Source organism: Aedes albopictus, chromosome 2, assembly GCF_035046485.1.
Source record: "Aedes albopictus strain Foshan chromosome 2, AalbF5, whole genome shotgun sequence".
Classification (NCBI taxonomy): domain Eukaryota; kingdom Metazoa; phylum Arthropoda; class Insecta; order Diptera; family Culicidae; genus Aedes; species Aedes albopictus.
The window spans coordinates 100,133,798-100,155,922 of NC_085137.1; the positions used below are offsets into that span (position 1 = coordinate 100,133,798).

The window sequence follows — 22,125 nt, forward strand, 5'->3', positions numbered from 1 at the left end:
CTGTTTGCACCATTTCATTGCAGAAACGGAGAATTGATCATCTCACCATACAAAAATCCAGCTCACTACTTTCAATCTAGTACTTCACTGATTGCTTCTTATTGTGATATATTTAAAAAACGATATAATTTTCACCATGACTTATGTAGATTCAACACCTAAAATTTAAACTCAGTTCAAGATGTGTCAAATCAGAACAGAGTGATACGTTCATTTATTTCCCAGAATGGCAAAAATCCTCTTTTAAATAAATTTATCCTCGAATGAAATATCTGTTGATCTATCCACGTCATGAATTGAGCCGAAACATTTTCCCAACCCAATCGAAATGGCTGCACAGAAACCACAGGAGTGGAGAAACGTGAGACCTGGCGTAAAATTGATCGCTTTGGCCTGTCCATATTCTGTCAGGTGGATACCGGAAAAAAACGATTAAATCCATCTTTTCACGTTATCGATTGGCTCGGGATGTGAGTTTCAGTTTAGATTTTAGAAGCCCATTTCCAAAATCAATTCCGAATTCTAATTGATTATGCCGGATTAAACGGATAATTTCCTTTTGGATCTGCAAAAAAAAACTTAGTTTTAAGATTTATCCATTGGTCAATGACATAGCCCGTTTTATCACATTACCCAAAAATGAAGATGGAAAATATGAAAGTAAAAATGGGGAGCAATTCACTTGACGACAGCGAGTGATGTGAAATTCTTTTTATTTATCCGAGGCATATTTTAAATTCAAGTGTATCCCTTTAAAAAGCCGTTGTTAATCTTTATTCTATCTATGTTTTCAAGTCGCAATTCAATTCTTAATTCTATGAAAACTGCATTTTAAATGATGCTTGAATTATGTAAAAAGAAAAAAAAGAATGGAAATGAAAGCATCTCTTCACACCGTTGGTTGCAATGTGAAAAACCTGCATATAACTGTCGGTATTGCTTCGGGGGCAGCGCAGCTGATGCCATCGTCACGTCGTCGTTCTGAATTCAAATCCTAAAAATGCACTTATGTGTAGCGATGCGGTGCAGTTATTTCATATGTTTATGCATATTCATTGGGTTAGATACGAGTGAAACGCCAAATGGTGGGTATCAGCATTCCTCCACAAACACAATTACGGTTGGTGGTTATGATGAATAAAGCTCTTGGAGCTCTTTTGAAGATGGTTAGAATCCATCTCTCTCCTCGGCTTGGTGCTACGACCTCATATGGACAAAGTTTGCTCCTCAGTTTAGTGTTCTGTGCAAATGACGATTTTACATTAGAATATTGTATGGCAGGCACGAAGATATTACATGCCCAAGGAAGTCAAAATGAAGCTACATACTGTGAATCTCTCCAAAATCGGAAATCACAAGTAGAAAAAATTTTAAATGTTGTATGCAAACCCGAGAAAGGTGGAAAAATCTGATTAATAGTATATTCAGTTATTATTGATTGAATTACCGAAGAATAAAAACTGATAATGGTTTGATCGGTATAAGAAGTAGAAGATCAGAAATAATAGCAAAATCTAATATAGTGAACTATTCAATAGTAGCTCGTTAAGATATTACAAGATCAAAACAATAGCAGACAAGATTTTTCACCTTTTTTCTTAAAAAAAAAATAGAAAAAAATTCAACATCCAGCATCGAACCTACGACCTTAGGATTCACAGGAGGTGATGCTCACCACTTAACTTTGGCTCGCTGTTGCAAATAATGGCTAGTTTCCACTTCGTACGTACTGTGCAAAAAGATAGGACAAGTAATGGTCAAGTAATGATTCCGCTTTAAAATTACTTGTGCAGTTCGCAGATGGCAAGCAAGGAAAAAAGTGTAACACTCGTAACGCCTCCCGTGCGAATCAAATGGAGTTGTCACTTTTCCTTGCGGAAAAATAGTCCGCGCTATTATTCCGTAAGGAAAAGTGACGTTTCTCCCCATACTGGATCAGTTGTCAAAATTACTTGCGGAAAAAGGTGAAATTTTACTTGAGCGCTCTACTTGGCAACAAGAAACTAAGCTTAACGTGGTAATAAAAGCATGAGGTTCCACAGCTCAGAAAGCCTATCCATATACGTGATAACAAAAGATGTTTACTAAGTTCTTACAGATAGATTAACACGGGAAATTTGAACACAAACCACTGCCACACAGGAATTTGGATTGGTCAATAGCATTTCACAAACATTGAGCCATTTCTATGGGTGTATGTGTTCCATTTCGTGCAGAAGAGCTAAACTTGTTCTTATGTGGAAATTTTCAGCTATTTCGACAAGAACAAAAACTGATATCATATCACTTTGAGCTATTCGAGCGATATTCATCAGAATATTTGAATTACACATCAAATTCACATCGAGCTATGATAGCAAACATTGTTCTATTTGGATATTCCCGTCTACTCGGGAATCGACTTTTGTTCGATATCAACTTTGCACCACGGTGTAATTATCTTTTTTTTTTTTTTATCTGTATTAACGAGATTTTTAGCCCTAGGCTAGTTCATCTCGGGACCCACGCTTTACTTCCCTTCCGAAGGAAGAACTCACTTTTTGCGAGTTTGTCGGGAGTGGGATTCGATCCCAGGTCCTCGGCGTGATAGTCAAGTGTTCTAACCATCACACCAGGTCCGCTCCGTGTAATTATCTGTCCAAGATCTAATTCAAAAGAAAACCAATGGATTTCCATTCGTTAACGAAAGACACTCACGGTAAATGCAATGAAATGAGTCGTTAATTGGTATACTCGAAGCACCCCTACAAAGGACAGTAGGAATTTTCCTGTCTTTGAATATACACAAAGTTCTAGGAAGACATAAGAAACACTACCCAGACCCACTTGAACACTTCTTCAAATAAAACACATCAAAAGGTCAACGTCAACCGCCACCCCCACTATCTTCAACAGAAACTGACCTCTCCGAGTGACGTTATCATCAATAAGGCACCCACCAGCAACTATGTTTGCCTTCACTTCCAAGACCGCACCACCCAGTTAAACACCAGCCAACACGCTTTTATGGGTGGTCGGTCAGAGAGATAGTCTGCGGTAGTTAATTATAGGACGGCTAGGAACACCACTACCTACTCATTCGTCCTTTCACCAGGCTTGCAAAGGGGGGGGGGGGGGGGGGGGGGGGGTGATCATGGGAAATGTCGAAGTGAATGTTCAGAAGATGAAACCACCGCCCAATTAAATTACCCATGGTTCAGGTGACACCATTTCAACTGTGTTTCTCTGATTTGGCTGGGTACTACTGGCAGCGAGACATATGTACCTACGAACATATAGCTAGGTAAAGCATTGGTTAAGTGCCTAGCAGATGAAAGTTGACTAAAAAAACGTCATGAAATTATTCACACCTTGCTGGTCCTAGACGGGTTCAAAGTAAGTGGTAGTCATTTGGGTTCGTGAAAGAGAAGGCAGGCCTACAGGTACTCAAACGCCACTTGTTGAAGGCAAGAGCGTATAAGTGTACACACTAATTGGTGAAGTGGAAAATTGTACATTACAATATTGTATTTTAGGTACATGTACAGTGTACACCCCCACGTGTGCTGATGATGTCTGGATTCGATTTCCAATGCTTAGGAAAACATTATCATACACATACAAACATATACATATACATTCATCACAGCACATTCCAGACGAGGATCGTCCTTAACACGCATGGAACTCCGAAAACTTGCGAGTGCTTGCAGGTTCGTTTCGAGCATGGCCCATTTCTCGTGTCCGTAGAGGACCACCGGTTTTATAAGCATTTTGTACATGGTGCGTTAGATCCGGGGATGAACCTGTTGTGTGAAGCCCGTCACCTTGTCACAGTCCGCGGCAAGAATCGAACGAGCTGGATAGTTCCCCGAATTCCTTACGCTCGCTGTTTTGCACACCGTCCATCGTTGCTTTGGTTAGCTTCCCAGGAAAGCCGTTTTTTCCATGATTTTCCATAGCTCTGTGCGGTCTATACTGTCGTATGTCGTCTTGAAGCCGATGAACAGGTTGTGAGTTGAAACCTGGTATTCACAGCATATCTGGAGGATTTGCCGTACGGTGTATATTTGGTCCGTTGTCGACCGGCCGTCCATGAAACCGGCTTGATAATTTCTCTCGAACTCATTCGTTTGGGTGACAAACGATAGAAGATGATCTGGAATAGCACACTGCAGGCAGCATTCAAAATGGTGATCGCTCTCAAGTTCTCACATTCCAGAAGGTCGCCTTTACTTGTACATTGCGCAGACTACCACTGCCTTCCATTCCTCCAAAAATTGTTCGATTTCCCAGATACTGACTACTAAGCGGAGCATACCTACAGGCGGCAATTTTATCGGGGTCCATCTTGAGGAGTTCAGAGACGATCCGCGATACCATCCTTACCAGCTGCTTTGTTGGTTTGGACCTGGAGAATGGCATTCTTAGCTTTCCTTGGCATGGAAATTGGATCATTTCCGCCTTCTGTTGCTCTGACGTAGTCATTTCCTCCGTTGGCTTGGTCTCCTGTGTCTACGTTCTCTACTCCATTCAAGTGCTCATCGAAGTGTTACTTCCACCTTTCAATGACATTACGTCCGTCCACCAATAGACTGCCTTCTTATCCCTGCGATGGCTTCCGGCATGTAGCCATTGCTGGATGCGTTGAGCTTTTGGTAAAACTTTCGTGTTGCTTGAGATCGGCATAGCTCCATTTCCTCGCACTGTGCGTGTACCAGGCAGCGAGTTACTCGGTGAAATCCGATAAGCGACCGAATCTGTGTATTGAGGATGAGGGGCGAATTCTTCTACTACAGCCTGATTAGTATGTATGCGCCAACGAACGATAAACCCGATGACATGAAGAAAGAGTTCTAATGCCTACGGAGAGTGCCCAAAACAAGTCAAAATAGTCATCGGAGATGCAAATGCGCAGATCGACAGAAAAAGTTTTTTTTTCGACCTGTTATTGGAACGGAAAGCCTTTATTCCGTTACCATCGATAATGGTCTGTGCCTTGTGACATTCACTGCTGCTAGAGGGATAGCAATCAGCCCCAAGTAACATTTTCAGTTTTATGAAAGACTAGAGGATTATCATAAACCTACTTCAATAAAACTCTAGCCAAAGCCACATTATCTGCATTACTGCTACCATAACCTCAGGAAGATTACAATTTTGCTAGTTCGCCCATCCTGGTGAAGGTTTTGAAGTGTATTCAACAAAAGTAATCCAGCATTTGTAGCGACCATTTCAAGAGTACTCTACCTAGGTAAATGCTATCCCCACTAATAATGACTTTCATCGTAACCATTCTGAATTTATAAACTTTATTTAGTCTTGATAAAGTTATCATGAAAGAAAAACAAAACTGCCAGAGAAATAATGCAAATATTACGTTCCAAATTTGCAAGTTTCGCACGGTGAATATTTATCGTATAGTGCAGCCACACCAGTTGCCAAATGAAATTTAGCGTGAAATATGCTAGTAAAGATGTGAAAAAATAAGCGCCCTCTTCGAAATCGTTAATATAACATAAAAATGTCACTTGAAAACATGCTTGAAAATCATTACCAAACAAGAAAAAATCAACAATCCAACATGTCGGCGGTGAAAATATTTATTTTTCTATCACCTCCGATTTGCTTTCATAAAAGCATCATTTAACGCATAATGTCTTGTGATTGCATTTGTAATGATAACCTGTAAGCAAAATGGTTACGTTAAAAGCTAATCTAAAACCGTTTAGTTTTTCTTTTACTTATATGAGGACTAAACAGCAACCTGTTAAAAATTTGACAGCTGGAATTTGATGTTTACATTTGTACCATCAATTCCAGCGAAAGTACCTCATTTAGGATATTTAATTATCAAAGTGACTGAAAATGGCAAAAATTAGGCCCTTTTCCCAGGCCATCATATTAAGTTATTGGGAATCGAGTGGTAAGTAGCTGATGACGAGCATTGCTCATAGTGACAATTAATCCATTAAGCGAAACCGGCTATGAACCTCTTTCATGATGTGGCACTGATGAGTGCCTCGTGAAGTGCCCCGTTTGTGATTCTGCCCCTGGTTTTGTTTTACTTTCACGGCCTGGACAATGCCGAGATCAACTTCCACCCGAAGCTATCTTTGGTTGGAAGCATAGATTCTTGTTGTCTAGCGCAAGAGTGCCATTACGGGATGTGAATTATGTGCCAAAAACAAAGATGGCACTCGGTCAGCAGGCAGCCGCTGATCAGCTGGCTTAAATGCCGTTTGATCTTAGATAAAACACAAAGCACTTTTATAGAATAATTTATCACAACATTCATAAGTCTATGTTAGTAGTTTTGAATGAATGGTTCTCTAGAGGAACAGAATGCTATGATAAACTTGTTTTAAATACCATGTCATATTTGATTTTAAATTTTGGCTACAGAAGGTAATGAAAACAATAAGAAGTAAGATTTTGAACTGTGGTTATTTTGCTTGTTCAAATGCTTCCTGTAGGCAATACGGCAAGTTTGCTGCTATAATAAAACCTTCATAAATTACCACGAAAGCTGAAAGGTTGTCAATTTGTTACTTGCAGTAACTTGTAGCAGTACTTACTACGCACTCAAAAATACATACCCGAAAACGCGAAAATATGCCTGGTGACATCCGAGTGGTGAACACGGTGCTCCATTTACCGTTATTATAAAATAAAATATACCATCAAAACCTGAAACGCCATTCTCTTTATTTATCTATCCTACACCTCTGGGCAAATTTTTAAAATCATCGTTGGACGAAATTTTGAGTTACGCCCTTTCAAAGGGCCTAACCTCTAAAAAATCGTGTTTTCTATAGAATAACACCAGATTTCATAACAGAATCATGAATTAAAGGCATCAATGACAAAAATTATCATGAATAATATTGAAATTTGGTAGTATGCATCCATATAAATATTAGTGGAGTGCATTTTCTATCAAAATTGGTCATTACGCCAATATACGGTAGACGTTCTTAGGGCCTAAAGAAAACAAACATTTCATCGGTGTAACAATTCAATTAAAAGTATATTGTTTTGTGATTCCATATGTCTATAGATGTTTATATTACTCTCAGTCAAGGTGATAGTATTCACATGCATCCAGCACCAACATTTCAAAAGGACGTAACTGATCTTCAACACAATATCTTCTCCCATAGCTGTAGATCGTATCTCATCTTTCCCAGGACACCAACAACCACTATCGGAAAGAATTGCATTTTCTCCGTCCAGTAGTGGTTGTACATTGCGTTGGAGAGATAAAGGTTTGGCTTCGGCAAGCAGTTTCGCATTTTTGAAATGTTAGCACCGATATATTAAGAGCGTACACTGTCAGCAAATCTGCTTTAAAAACAATAGTCAAAAATATGGGCAATCATAAATTAAACAAAAAGAAATATGTCTGTGTGCCAAAATTCTTGAGTTATAAGAAAAGAAAAACAAAATATGGAAAGGCCAAAAGACAAAAAGTCGGAACAGGCAACAAATAATCAAGCATAATTTGCAGGGTGATTTTTTTTTCTTCTTTCATAATATGTAGGTAAGACCTTTTGTCCCTATTATTTTAACTTTTATTCGATCTTTTGTCTTTCAATTTTCTCATTTGTACGTTTTGTCTTCATCAGCTTCAGCATTTCAGAAGGGCGTAACTGCTTTTTGATACACCCTTTTGAAATGCTGAGGCTGAGAAGACAAAACGTAGAAATGAAGAAAAAATCACAATATTGCGCGTTTAACCGTAGATTATCGCGCAAAAATGTTCAAAACCGCTAATAGATCGTCGCCAGTACATCATATCGTGTTCGTGTCTTCTACGATAAGTGCGGAAAAAAGCTAAGGATTGACCGCGCAGAAGACACTGAAACAGTTAAATGCAACCGCGCATATCTATTTACAATTTTGCAAAACTTTGCGCAATATTTTTCTTGCAATATATAATAGGTCGATAAAAGTAAAATTAGTAGGATCAAAAGGTCTTACCTACATATTAAAAAAAAAAAGAATCTTCATGCAGCATTTTATGTTTCATTATTGGAAGCCTGTTTCGACTTTTTGTCTTTTAGCCTTTTAGCCTTCTAGTAAGTTATAACTTAAGATATTTGGCACACAGACATATTTCTTTTCGTTTAATTTATGGTTGCCCATATTTGACTATTGTTTTTAAAGCAGATGTGCTGTATAGAGAGTGTACGCATGTGAAAAGGACGAAACAACCGTTAAACGCCTCAACTTTTTCCGTCTTTCCTAGGCGTGTTTTAATTCATTCATGCAAATGTATCCTGTTATAAGATAGAGGGGAGACTTCTCTACCTGTTACTGGTTAGAGTTTACGTGAATAATGGGAAATCTGGGAAATACGCTCAGGAGGACCTGAAGAAGCAAAAATTTGCAATGGTTGTTACGCACTTTTCAAATGTTAATATAATCTAGATTGAGTTTAACCCTCGAGCAGTCGCGTCTCCGGCTACCTACAACGGCACTACGTTCACACTGTGTATCACAAGCGTGCATTTTTCATGGTGCGTGTACTCAGTACACGACGCGACCGCTCCCGGGTTAAATAAGGGCGAAAGTAACATGAGGGACTTCTCTTTATCGACTCTCTCTTCTTCAAATTAAAGTGACAAGATGCAAATATGGTTGCAGTTTTTGGTCATAAATCGCTAGATTGCGATGCAATCTAGCGTCTAAGTGTGAAAAAAATCGATTGAATTTGCATCTTGTCACTTTAATTTGCAGAAGAGAGAGTCGATGAAGAGAAATCGATAATGTTACTTTCGCCCTTATATAAACTCAATCGGTGATAACATTTCGAAAAGGCAAAACTGGTTGCCGAAACCAAACCTGTATCTCTCCGACGCAATGTACAACCACTACTGGACATAGAAAATGCAATTCTTTCCGATAGTGGTTGTTGGTGTCCTGGGAAAGATGAGATACGGTCTACAGCTATGGGAGAAGATATTGTATTGAAGATTAGTTACGTCCTCTTGAAATGTTGGTACTGGATGCATGTGAATACTATCGCCTTGACTGAGAGTAATATGAACATCTATAGACATATGGAATCAAAAAACAATATACTTTTAATTGAATTGTTACACCGATGAACTGTTTGTTTTCTAGAGGCCCTAAGAACATCTACCGTATATTGACGTAATGACCAATTTTGATAGAAAATGCACTCCATTAATATTTATATGGATGCATACTACCAAATTTCAATATTATTCATGATAATTTTTGTTATTGATGCCTTTAATTCATGATTATGTTATGAAATCTGGTGTTATTCTATAGAAAACACGATTTTTTAGAGGTTAGGCCCTTTAAAAGGGCGTAACTCAAAATTTCGCCCAACGATGATTTTAAAAATTTGCCCAGAGGTGTAGGATAGATAAATAAAGAGAATGGCGTTTCAGGTTTTGATGGTATATTTTATTTTATAATAACGGTAAATGGAGCACCGTGCGTGAAACTTGCTCCCAGATAGACCACATGCTTGTCGACGGGCGACGTGACGTGAGGTCCTACAGAGGCCCGAACATTGACTCGGATCATTATCTTGTAGCCGCAAAAATCCGGGCGCGATTATCCAGCGTCACGAGTTCAAGAAGCAACAGTACGATGCGTTTCAATATTCAACGCTTGTCATCCAAAGAGATTGATGCACAGTACCATCAGGAGCTGGACGAGAGGATAGGAGAGACCAACGGATCTGGAGATGTCAATAGTTTATGGGAGTTTATCCATGAAGCAGTGACAACAACAGCGCAATAGGTGATAGGTACAGCACAGCGTCGTCAACGGGTTGGTTCAACATGGAGTGTCAACGAGTGACGAACAAAAAGAATGCCGCTAGAACTCGAATACTAGTGGCCAGTACCCGGCTCAACAGGAAGCGGTATAGGCTGGCTAGAGCAGCAGAGAAACAAATCCACCGCAGTAAAAAAAAAAGCAGCGCGAAGAGAGTATGGACAGGAACGATATGCGAAGATTTTATGCAATTATCAATGATACGCAGCACAAGACTGCGCCAGTGCCCGCCATTTGCAATGACCAGGAAGGATATTTGCTGACAGACAAAACAATAATGGCAGCCACGTGGAAGGAGCACTTCGAAGGTTTGTTGAATGGTAGCAGTGAAGGAGCACCCAGGAACAGGATTACCATAATGGCAGTTGAATCACCAACACTGGATGAAATTAAGAGGGATCTAGCTGAAAAACAGCAAAGCTGCTGGGAAGGACGAGGTTTCGGTCTAACTTCTTAAGCACGGAAGCGAGCAGCTACACCAATCAATCCACCAGATAATTGTCAAGATATGATAGGATGAAGAATTGCAAGAATTACCTACTAGAATTTATTATGCATTCTTCTTAGGAATCTAGTGAAAAGGCGTATTGTAGCTGCAAATGTGGTCTATAACGGATTGCATAACCAGCTTCCCTTTCAAACGCAAACCAAATTAAATTCGCTCTATATAAGACTGAATCTTCCGGTAGCGCTTCACGGTCACGAGACGTGAACGTTAAAGGATGTAGATCGAAAAGCTTTAGGAGTTGTTGAGCACAAAGTGCTGTGGACAATTCTCGCTGGGGAACAAGAAAGTGGAGTGTAGCTCAGAAGCATGAATCACGAGTTGTACCAAGTGTACAAAGCTGCAAATATTGAAAGACGTATAAAATAGGGAATCCAAACGATAAAATTTGCATTGCCCGACTTTTCGGCCTGATTTATTTGGCCTTTTCAAGGGTAAACTGCCGTTCTACAGCCGACTGTCCCATGTTATATAGGATTCCCATATAACATGGGACAGTCGGGCGAAGAACGGCAATAAAGCTGTCTATCGATTTTTGTTTTTATCATAAGTGCCAAAGAATGTGAAAAAGTGTCGATGTGCCTCCAAAAATGGGGCTTCGTGGCCGAGCGGATAGCGGCGTCAGTCGTTTAGGTAACTCGTAAGCCTCGGAGTGTGGGTTTGATTCCCTCTTTAGTCGGGGATAACTTTTCGTCAAACTCAAAATTCTCCACTGGGCCACTGGGTGTAATATGTGTAGTCAATTGTCAAATGTTAGTAATGTTCAGTCTGTAGAGGCCACAAGGTCGAAGACGGTGTAATTGTCTTTTTTTTTAATAGTTTAGCAATTTGTTTAAAAACTATATGCAATGCATATATATTATAGGATACAAGATACAAGAAGCTCCAAACAAACTGTGGCACTAATAATAAAAACAAAAAAACGATAGACAGCTTTACCCTTGAAAAAGGCCAAAAAGATCAGGCCGAAACGTCGGGCAATGCAAATTTAAACGTTTGGATTTCCCTAGACTGAGGAAGCCAGAATCTCCGGAGCAAACCATTTTCAGTCGAAAACCTCTATCAAAAAGTTAAAGGTGGCTATATTTTGTGATGTTTATTCATGGGATACAAAAACTGCATGCCAACTTTCCCAGATATGCCGGAATCGGTTCCGGTAGGGTAAAAGAAGGACTTTGTAAAACCATATGCTGCTATAGAGTGCAGTTATGTGCTACGTATACACGAATTTTCACTAGTATACAATTCAAACAAACATCATGCTGAGAGAAAAATACCAGGGATTTCTTAACTAATTCTTTCAATGACACCTGCTCCCGGGATTCCACATGGGACTCCTTCAGAAACTCCTCCAGGAGCACTTTTTATAATTCCTTCAGGATTTCCGTTTGGAATTCTTTCAGGAACTCCTCCAGCAATTAATCCAGTACTTCATGTAGGGACTGTTTAGGGATTCCCTTATGAATTCCTCTTGAAATTGCTTCCGGAATTTCTTCAGGAGTTTCTTCAGGAACTCTTCTAAGGATTCCTTAAGAATTTCTCAAAGAATTCCATCTGCGATTTCTTCAGGAATTATTCCTGATTTTTTTCATCTAGAGATTCCTCTAGAGATTTTTTCAGAAGTTCCTCTGGAGCTTCCTTCAGGAATTTCTACACTACACGCATTCTTATAGGATTTCTTCCAGGGATCCCTTAAAGAATTCATACTTACCTTACCGGTCAGGCTAAGGCCGGGGTGGCCTCTGCTGTACATAGTAGCCGCCTCCATTCCACTCGGTCCATGGCTGTTTGTCTCCAGTTCCGCACTCTGCGTAGGGTCCGCAGATCGTCCTCCACTTGGTCGACCCACCTAGCTCGCTGCGCTCCACGTCTTCTTGTACCGGTCGGATGACTCTCGAGAACCATTTTAGTCGGGTTGCTATCCGACATCCTGATGACGTGACCCGCCCACCGTAGCCTCCCGATTTTCGCGGTATGGACGATGGTTGGTTCTCCCAGCAGCTGATGCAGCTCGTGGTTCATTCGCCTTCTCCAAGTCCCGTCTTCCATCTGCACTCCGCCGTAGTAACACAACACCTTCCGTTCGAAAACTCCAAGGGCGCGTTGGTCCTCTGCACGTAGGGTCCATGTTTCGTGCCCATAGAGGACGACCGGTCTAATCAGCGTTTTGTAGATGGTTAACTTCGTGTTACGGCGAACTTTATTCGATCGTAGAGTTCTGCGGAGTCCAAAGTAAGAACGATTTCCTGCCACAATGCGCCTCTGAATTTCTCTGCTGGTGTCGTTGTCGGCGGTCACCAGTGAGCCCAAGTACACGAATTCTTCAACCGCCTCGATTTCATCACCGTCGATATGAATTCGGGGTGGCGGGCGCGGTGATTCCTCCCTGGAGCCCTTTGCCATCATGTACTTTGTTTTCGACACATTAATGACTAATCCGATTCGCCTGGCTTCACACTTTAGTCGGATGTACGTTTCCGCCATCGTCTCAAATTTACGAGCAATAATATCAATATCATCGGCGAAACCAAGCAGCTGAACGGACTTCGTGAAAATCGTCCCACTCGTGTTTATCCCCGCTCTTCTTATTACACCCTCCAAAGCAATGTTGAACAGCAAGCACGAAAGACCATCACCTTGCCGTAACCCTCTGCGAGATTCGAAGGGACTCGAGAGTGTCCCTGATACTCGAACTACGCACATCACTCGATCCATCGTCGCCTTGATCAACCGTATCAGTTTATCCGGGAATCCGTATTCGTGCATAATCTGCCATAGCTGTTCTCGATCGATTGTATCATACGCCGATTTGAAATCGATGAACAAGTGATGTGTGGGCACGTTGTATTCGCGGCATTTCTGCAACACCTGGCGGATGGCGAACATCTGGTCCGTTGTAGCGCGTTCACCCATAAATCCAGCCTGATATTGCCCCACGAACTCTCTTGCAATCGGTGATAGACGGCGGCATAAAATTTGAGAGAGTATCTTGTAGGCAGCGCTCAGTAGTGTGATCGCGCGGTAGTTCCCGCGGTAGTTCCCGCAATCCAAAAAGAATTCATGCAAGACTTTTTTTCTGATATTAATTTAAAAAATCCTCCAGGGTTTCCTCAATGCATTCCTTCAGGACTTCTTCCAGGCATTCCTCCAGAGATTCTTCCATCAGGAAATTCTACAGAAATTTATCCAGGAATTCTTCAAGGGATTCCTCCAAGGATTTTTTTCCAGAGACTCATACAGGAATTTCTCCAAAAATTTCTCCATGAATTACTTTTGCGAATCTTCAAAAAATTTCACCAGGAATTTCTCCTAGGCATTCTTCGAGGAAATTTTCCAGGCATTCTTTCAGGGATTCCTCCTTGGATTCTTGCAGAGATTTCTCCATGCATTTTTTCAGCGATTCCTCCAGAAATTCCACCAGATATTTCACCAGAAATTGCTTCAGGGACTCCTCCAGAAATTCCTCCAGGAATTGCCCAGGAGTTCTTCCAGTAGTTTCTCCTGGGAATGCTTCAGGAATTCTTCCTGGGATTCCTCCCGAAATTCTTGCAGGTATTCCTGCAGGAATTTCACCAGGAATTAATCAAGGTATTCCATCATAAACTATGTCAGCAATTCATCCAGAAATTTCTCCAGAAAATCTTTCTTTTGTCTAACAATACCTTCTGGAATTTCTCCAGGAATTCCTCCAAGAATTCTTCCAGATTTTCCTCCAGAAATTGCTGAAGGAATTCCTCCAGGAACTTCTTCAGAGATTTTTCCAGGGATTTCTCCACGAATTTCCCCAGGGATTCCTTCAGAAATTCCTTCGAAGATTTTTGCAGTCATTCCTCTAGAAATTTCTCTAGATATTATTATAAGAATTTCTCAGGGGTTTTTTTCAGAAATTTCTTCCAGAGCTCCTCTATAGATTTCCCCAAAACTTCATCCAGTAATTATTGCAAGAATTACTCCAGAGATTCCTCCAGAAATTCCTTGAAGGATTCCTCCAGCAATTCCCAAAGGAAAACCTCCTTCAGGAATTTATCCAGAAACTCCTCCGAGGCGTTGCCGAGGCGACATCCGGTTGCTCTAAGTCGTACCATGGCAGTTGCCGGTACCGTACATTGTCGATGAAGGATAGTTTTGGGTGCAATTTAACCATCACCACGAGGTAGTGGTCAGATTCAATGAGCATTACGATAGGTCCTGACGTCGGAATAATGAGGGAAAAGTGTCGTCCATCAACCAGAACGTGATAGATTTGCGATTCCGTCTACTGTGGTAATCTCCAGATGTAGTAGGTAACCTAAGGGTAGATAAGGGAGACTGTGTTGGAAGAAGGTGCCATGTTCTTGGACACAGCGAAATGCCGTAGGCCGTTTCGTTCATCATCTGGTGAGCGCTGAACATTCCAATCGTCGGTGCGTTCAGGTCTCTTACGATGATTTTGATGTCGTTATATAGACAGCGATAGTTCTCGCGTTTGAGTTGTGCGTGGAATGCGTCATTTTCATCATCAATAGGTACTTCCAGAGTGAGTGACTATGCTAAAGTTTTAGAATCGGCCCTTGATCCTAAACGTGCCTCTGCATATATGCAGATATATCACCCACCGCGATCACATCAAAATTGGTCCCAGTTTGGTCTAGCGTCAATCTAAACGACTAGATTAGGATTACCCGACGTTTCGGCCGGTTTATTTGGTCTTTATCAAGGGTTGAATTTAACCACGTGTAAATTGTACGAATATCACCTCCACTTTAGAATCCTATTCAACATTCGAAGCGATTGTGTTTGGCTGGGCATATTGTAAGTTGCTGGCCCAATCGTCAAAATAACCGGGTGCAGTGGTCTTCCCTCCTCGTGTATTTTAAGTTCACAAATTCTGGGTGAGCTAAATACTACTACTCGACATTTCAATTTCCCTTTATTCGTTTTATTTAAATGGCAATGCTCCTTTTTAAACGGAACTGTTTTATTTATTTACTAATTATTGCATGCGAACCAATATCCGAGAATTGTTCTATTTTTAATTAACAAAGTCAGAGGCCAGATCGAAATTTTAATTGAAATGCCTCTCTCAACCCATATCTGTTTCCATGCGAATCGTGCATCTCAAAAATGAGTTGCCTGTGTTGTTGTATGCCTTTATCACATGTTTGTATGCTTTACGATTCACACGTACCACATCCAGTTCCAAACACTCATTCCTGTCATCCAAGATGTGGGTGGGACTCTTTCTGATGCCTGCATCATGAAAATATCTTTGACTTTCCTAGAACGACTCCCCCATCATCCTTTAATTTGCATGAGTTTTGTTATTGAAATGAGTTTATACTGTGTCATGAGGGTGATGTATGAAGTCCGATATCATTTTTCATTCAAATACCATCTACGACCCACATCACCGGTCATGTTTTATCATCCAGCAAAAAAAACACGAGACAACGGGATCCCACTTTAATCAAAATCACAACGAGCGCTGATAAGAATGATATTACAGCTTTTCAGCGTTATCTTAAAAAAAAAATCGAAAAGGAGATCGTCCGAAAAGCTTTCTTTCCGGGAATCCCAAAATGAAATAAACTTCCATATTTCATTCGGTCAACGGCCACCACTGCCACAGCAGCGGGTACGGACCATTGAACAAAAGCGGCGGGAACAACGTGCCGGTGCGGTGGTTTCCTTTTTCCGGTCGTCGGGTTCAACCAGCCGCGGGGTTTATTATTCATACAAGTTTAATCTCTTGGCTCGGATTTTTCGCCTTTCCTATCTCGAAACATATTGTTTTCTCATGTTTTCCTTCTTGTCTTTTTTCTGTTCCTTTTTTTGCAGGACGTTGCCTTCATCAACCCGGCCAACGTGGTGTTCGTGTACATGCTGGTCCGGGAGCTGGTGGACGGCGAGGAGACCAAGGAGGCTGAACTGCAGGCGGCGGTGCTGACCTGTCTCTATCTGTCCTACTCGTACATGGGCAACGAGATTAGCTACCCGCTGAAACCGTTCCTGGTGGAGGACTCCAAGGACAAGTTCTGGGATCGGTGAGTTTTTGTTTTTTCGGGGAAGGAGGGGATATTTTTAGGTTTAGCTTTGGTTGGGCTGTGGTTTGAGAGTAATTTTTCACACGTGGCAATACTATTATCAGATTCAGCATGTATTACAATAAATTTCCGGACACTATTAGTACTCGTAAAGAATTTCCATCTGATGAAAATTATGGAGGCGCATGGTTGCTAGTGAGTTCTTGAAGAAAATCATTTATAGCCAGATCCACCTTCCTCAATGCCACGATAGTTTTCCGTCAAATTAAACATTTTTTGATGAACTCAATGTTTATAACAAATATTCTTCTTCTTCTTGGCGTCGTGCCCCCACTGGGACAAAGCCTGCTTCTCAGCTTCTCAGTGTACTATGAGTACATCAACTCAACAGTTATTAAATGAGACTTTTTTCCCCAATCAGATTAGATGGCTGTGTTTTGTCGGTAGCCGTTGATTCAACTGGTTAAGAATAGCACTACAGGCCATTTGTTTCAATGATAGGAAACCACTTGTCAGATAACCCCTAATTCATGGTGTTATGTGGCTTACCGTGCCTACTGCCTATGAATGATTATAGACGAATGCACCGATGAACTGAATTCATCGCAGACCGAGAATTTTGGCACTAGAGCGGGCCGCTTCCAATCAGAAGTGCACGATTTTCAATCAGAATTAAACAATTCTGATTGGGAATGGCCCCGCTCTAGTGTCAAAATTCTCGGACCGCGATGAATTCAGTTCATCGATGCACTCGTCTATGGGGATCTAATCAAAACCTAACCACAAACGGAGCATGTGGTGCACCATAGCGCTCCAACTGTGTTTGCCCTTACTGCGCTAACCGGATCAATGGCGCAGTGGATCTTATGTTTTTTCGAGACAATCAGTTACCCTTCTTCAGTCTCAAACTTGAGGCAGAATAAGGGCGGGTTTATGAAGATGTTATTGATTGCGAAATTAGGTAGGTGTTAATTTAACCTACAAACATGGTTTCGCATTACGCGATTTACGCAGTGTATCCTCGCCTTTGGCATTTTTCAATCGATACCGATTTTGTGTTGTGATTGCAAAGAGATTAATCTTGCCGTGTTCAGGCAGGGGTTACGGTAGCTCAGATTAATCTTCAGCATAAAACAACAGCAACGATCTATCTTTTTTGCAGACTTGTAGGTGTTGGTTATTTTGTGCCGTGAGTGTTACCGAAAATTGCGTGAATTGTTGAAATGTTAAATGGCAGGTAATACTCGTTATTATTAGTTTAGGTTACAACTTAAAGCTCCCGATAGGCTAGATAGGACCGTAGACGTAGTTGAAAAACCCACCTCCAGAGGGACTGGTTACCACCCACTGGGTGGCCATGAGGAGTGGCCTAACTGGGGCCATTTCGAAATAGGACAGTTGAAAAGGGCAATGACCATAGAACGAGGTCATGAACCAAGAGGCCGTCGGCGACTCCATGATCAAACACTTGCCCAGAGTTCGTCGACTACGACAGTTGGTTTTTGGAACGATATCAAGTTGAGAGTTTAAATCGAGAAATTGAAGTGAAAGTTGTTGGAGTTGTTTTTGAGAAAGTTGATAGAGTGTGCGAAGGTAATTCTACCCTCACTTCTAGCCAAAACCAGTTATTAATGCCCCTTCATAAAACAGAACCCTGCCGTATTAAACGTTAAAGTGCTACCGATTTCCCTACGTCTTCTCCGTGATCATGTGGGTGAATTCCGGCGCAGAACTTGCCGAAGGCCGATTCGTGACCATATCGGCAGGACCGAGTCGCGTAGGAGGTTCAGAAACTCGTGCATTGTCACCCCAAGCCACCCAAACCCGAAGGACGTTGACATCGCATATAGTGGTGTAACGTACCATGCTCGGCCTTCGCGTACGCCAGCTGTACGAAGGCCTGCGCGCCGCCATCACGCACAATATCCAGGACGCAGTGGAGACAGTGTTGCAGACGAGGGGCCCCCAACGATAAGGTCAGATTAGCTTTAAGAAAGTGGGAGATAGAGAGAACAGTAAACGGTAAAACCCGAATAAAGTGTAGATGTCCGTAAAGTGCTGTTGTGGTTGCCTATTTTGATTGCGAGAGTTCCGTGACGTGAGCATGCCGACCCTGAGGCTGCGATGGAATTCCTAGAAGAATTCCTTGATGATGTTTTGAAGAAATTCCTGACGAAATTTCTAGAGAAATCCCTCAATGATCTGCAGCAGGAACCCCTAAAAGATGGATCTCTGATAAAACTTCTGCTGGGTTCCCTGGTGAAATTTCTAGAATATCCCTAAGAGAGCTCCTGGGTGATTCTACGTAGGCAATCCTTGTGTAATCCATGAATGAGTTGCTGATAGATACACTGAAAGAATTCGTGGAATAATCTTTAAGAGAACTCAAGTAACACCAGTGAAGCCAGCTAATTTGATGTTTTTTTTATTGATTGAATGCCACCTCAACTTTTATTTCACTCTGAGTTTGCAGTTCTGGATTCAAGGAGGTTCTTGTATATTCTGGTATATAAATTCACCGTTCTTCGATTTGTTCCGGCAATCGAATCTGAGAACACATCAAACCTCGCACGGCATTAAACTTTATCTTTCATGTGTGTCCACTTGTGTCAAACGCAATCTTGAATGCAACGGTTTCAAAGATTATCAAAGAAAATCATTTTTCTATGTTTTACTTGTAGAAAGTCGTCTTGTTTAGGTGTGATATTCAGGTTGAAATCATGAAGAAGGTGATGTCAACCGCGATAGCAACAGTTGGGTCAGGTTGCCAAATAAAAGGAACTTTCTCAATGTCATCGAATCGGGTGACGATCATCAAGAGGGTCAACAATATACGCTCATTTTTTCGATCATGACGGAGCGTGACATGGTTGTAAACAAGGCAATTACTAGCACATGATTTTGCTATTGTTTGAATCCTTTAAATCATGAATATATGTCCTCTCTATCCAGTGCCGGATTTAGGAGGGGTGGAGCAGGGGGCCAGTGCCCCGGGTCCCTCATTTCAGGGGCCCCCACAAAATTTAACTTCTCGGAAAAAATGTGAAGCGATAAAAAAAGTAGTGCAAGAGTTTTTATTTTTGTCATAAGAATTTCAAATGACTGTCTACTGGCAAAATTTATGTTATATGAATGTCGTGATCCCTTTCAAAAAAACTGCAATTATTTTCAGCTATTTATGGAATTTTGAATTTTGCCTCCAAAGCATATTTACATTTATGTTTTTTTTTGTGTAATTGCTTAAGAAAAATTACCGGAAATCCTGAAGAAAATCTTCGACTGAATTCTAAAGGACTTCCAAAACTCTATAAATTGCCTTGTCAAAAAGTTCCTGCTAAATTTGTTTGTTTTTTTTCTTTTCTGTCTAAAGCTTTTGAAAACATTTCGAAGAATGTTTATAGAGTTTTTGGAGGAATTTGAGGGTTTTCCCGAAATTTAGAAGTATTTTTGGAACTCATGAGTTTGATTTTAATTAGACAGCTTACGAATCGGAGAATAACAAGAATAACTGTTGAAACATCTTTTAAGAGGAAATCTAGCTAGAATTGAATTATTTATTGATTATTTTGAAGAATTTCAGTCCGAATTTTTGAGTTGATAGATTTGCTTAACGGAATAAGGATGAATCCACGGTGAACTCCTGATAAAATCCATAGATTCCTTCAGACATTTAGGAGAAATTTGTAGGGAAATCGGCTAAAATTTGCCATTGTTTCCTGCTAAAGATTTACAAGAAGTTTAATAGGAAATTAAGTCTGAAATTGCATCATAAATTTGTAATGGGATCTCTCTAAAATTGCTTCAATATTTTCTTTTAGAGTTTACTCTATGATTTCAAAGTTTTGTGAAACATTCTTCTGGGAGGTCGCAAGTATCCCCCTTGGATGTCACGTTTATGATGATCGACCAGTCATGTTTTCAGAGGCTGTAGTAGGAATCCACTAGAAATTCTCTTTGGATTTCACAAAAACGACACTACCGATTGTGCTACAATTTTTATTGCTGTTTTTGCTGTAAATTCTTCTTGCAGTGCAATTTCAATTCACTTTATTTATGAGATTTTCAGCCGTTTGCTGGTTCGTCTTACTTCTTGCAGTTTCTCTATGATCTCTGGCATGAATTTTTACTGTATCTGGGATCCAAAGCCACAAATACGCTATTGAAAAGCATTTTTTTTTACTTCATATAATTTGCTTTTATCGTTGTTTTCATGTTAGAATTTCTACCATGTTATGCATTTAGTGAATTTAGCAAACACCAACATTTTGCCTATATCTGCTTATTATTCTACATTCAAATTCTTCCACAACAATATTAACATAATGGTAAGAATGATTCATATTTTTTAGATTTTTCCACGTTATATGGGGAGAAATATATCCTCTATATAAAGGGCCCCCCAAAACTCTGTGGCCCCCACATTTGTAAACCCGGCCCTGTCTCTATCTATTAAATACAACGACTGGTCTAAATTAAGACCAGGTAAAAATTTTATTTTCAAAATAATATGGGAAATTCCGTCATGACGCTTGATCATTACGAAATAACATGATGACGTGCGCGAGTGCTTGTTTTATCTTGTGACGATGAAAGGACCTAATCGTTCATCGTCAACGACCAATTGCAGCACTGCTGTAATGTCTAACAATAAATTTGGAAGAGCATCACTCTGCTTCAATCCACTCAAGGGCAAAAACAATGTAGACAATTCGTCTGCGTTGCACGTGTCAATCTAATAAGTTTCGCCGGAGCACCATGTTCTTATATTATCTTCCAAAACCCAATTCTTTTCACAGAATGGTACGCTGCTTGAAAATCAATGACTCAACCTTTGCTGCAAAAGCATCTTTGTAAGGATCCCTGAATCCCAGTACGAATTGCTGAATGAGTTCTTGGAATAATCCCAAGAGAATTTTCTGGAGGAATCCTTGAAGAAATCCTTGGGAGGATTTCTTGAAGTCATTCCATTTGTAATGTACAGAGGTTTTTCAGGAGAAACTACTGGAAGAGTCCTTGGAAAAATCACAGGGGGAATTTCTGGAACAATCCCAGTAGGCACTCCAAACCTATTTAGAAATCCATGGAGGAATGCCAAGTTAATATTTTTAGAGAAATCCCACAAGGAGTCACAAGAAGAGAATTGCAAAGAAAGATGTTTGAAAAACCCTCGATGGAATTACAACAAGATTTTTTTCTGAAAGGCCCATGGAGGAATCCCAGTAGAAAATTCTGAAGAAATTGTTGAAGAAATCCTTGAAGGAATCCCTCACTGTTGGGAACCACTGAAGAGTCTAGGATTATTGCCCTAAACTGCTTGCTCACTGAAGGCAACATGTCTGCCTTACGTTTGATGCACAATGCACATATCAGTCAAATAGTTTAGAAGTTTTGTAACCACCGTGTTGTAAACGTGTCACGTCGTTTATTTAGTGTTTAGTGTTGGAGTCTACGATTTGATCTGATTCTGTTTACTCGTGGGAGTTTTAATGCACGACATTGTGTCACGGCCATTTTAATTCCAGGACGTAACACTTAAAATTAACAAGATTTCTAAAGGAATCCTAGCAGGCATTCCGGAAAGACTTCCTTCCTCTAGTGGGTTTTGGGAAATTCCATGTGGAAACATTCGATTAATCATAGGAGCGAGTTTTGGAGGAATCCCAAGGGGTTCTTGCTAAAGGTTTTCTTGACAAATCTTTAGAGTAATCCTTCTGGAGTTGAAACTTCTCGGTAAATTATCAGTTTTGAGCCTACTCAAGACACTAGAAATGTGTTCTACTGTCGTTGGTACCGATACTT

General features: G+C 40.6%; 1 protein-coding gene across 1 annotated transcript in view; it reads left to right on the top strand.

Annotated features, from left to right (window-relative positions):
• LOC109419765 (cyclin-dependent kinase 5 activator 1) overlaps positions 1-22,125 on the top strand; it is a 148,656-nt gene that overhangs the window by 117,874 nt on the left and 8,657 nt on the right. The window contains exon 3 of the mRNA XM_019694051.3: positions 16,121-16,326. Within this exon, the coding sequence (XP_019549596.2) occupies positions 16,121-16,326 (206 nt within the window). The remainder of the gene's footprint in view (positions 1-16,120; positions 16,327-22,125) is intronic.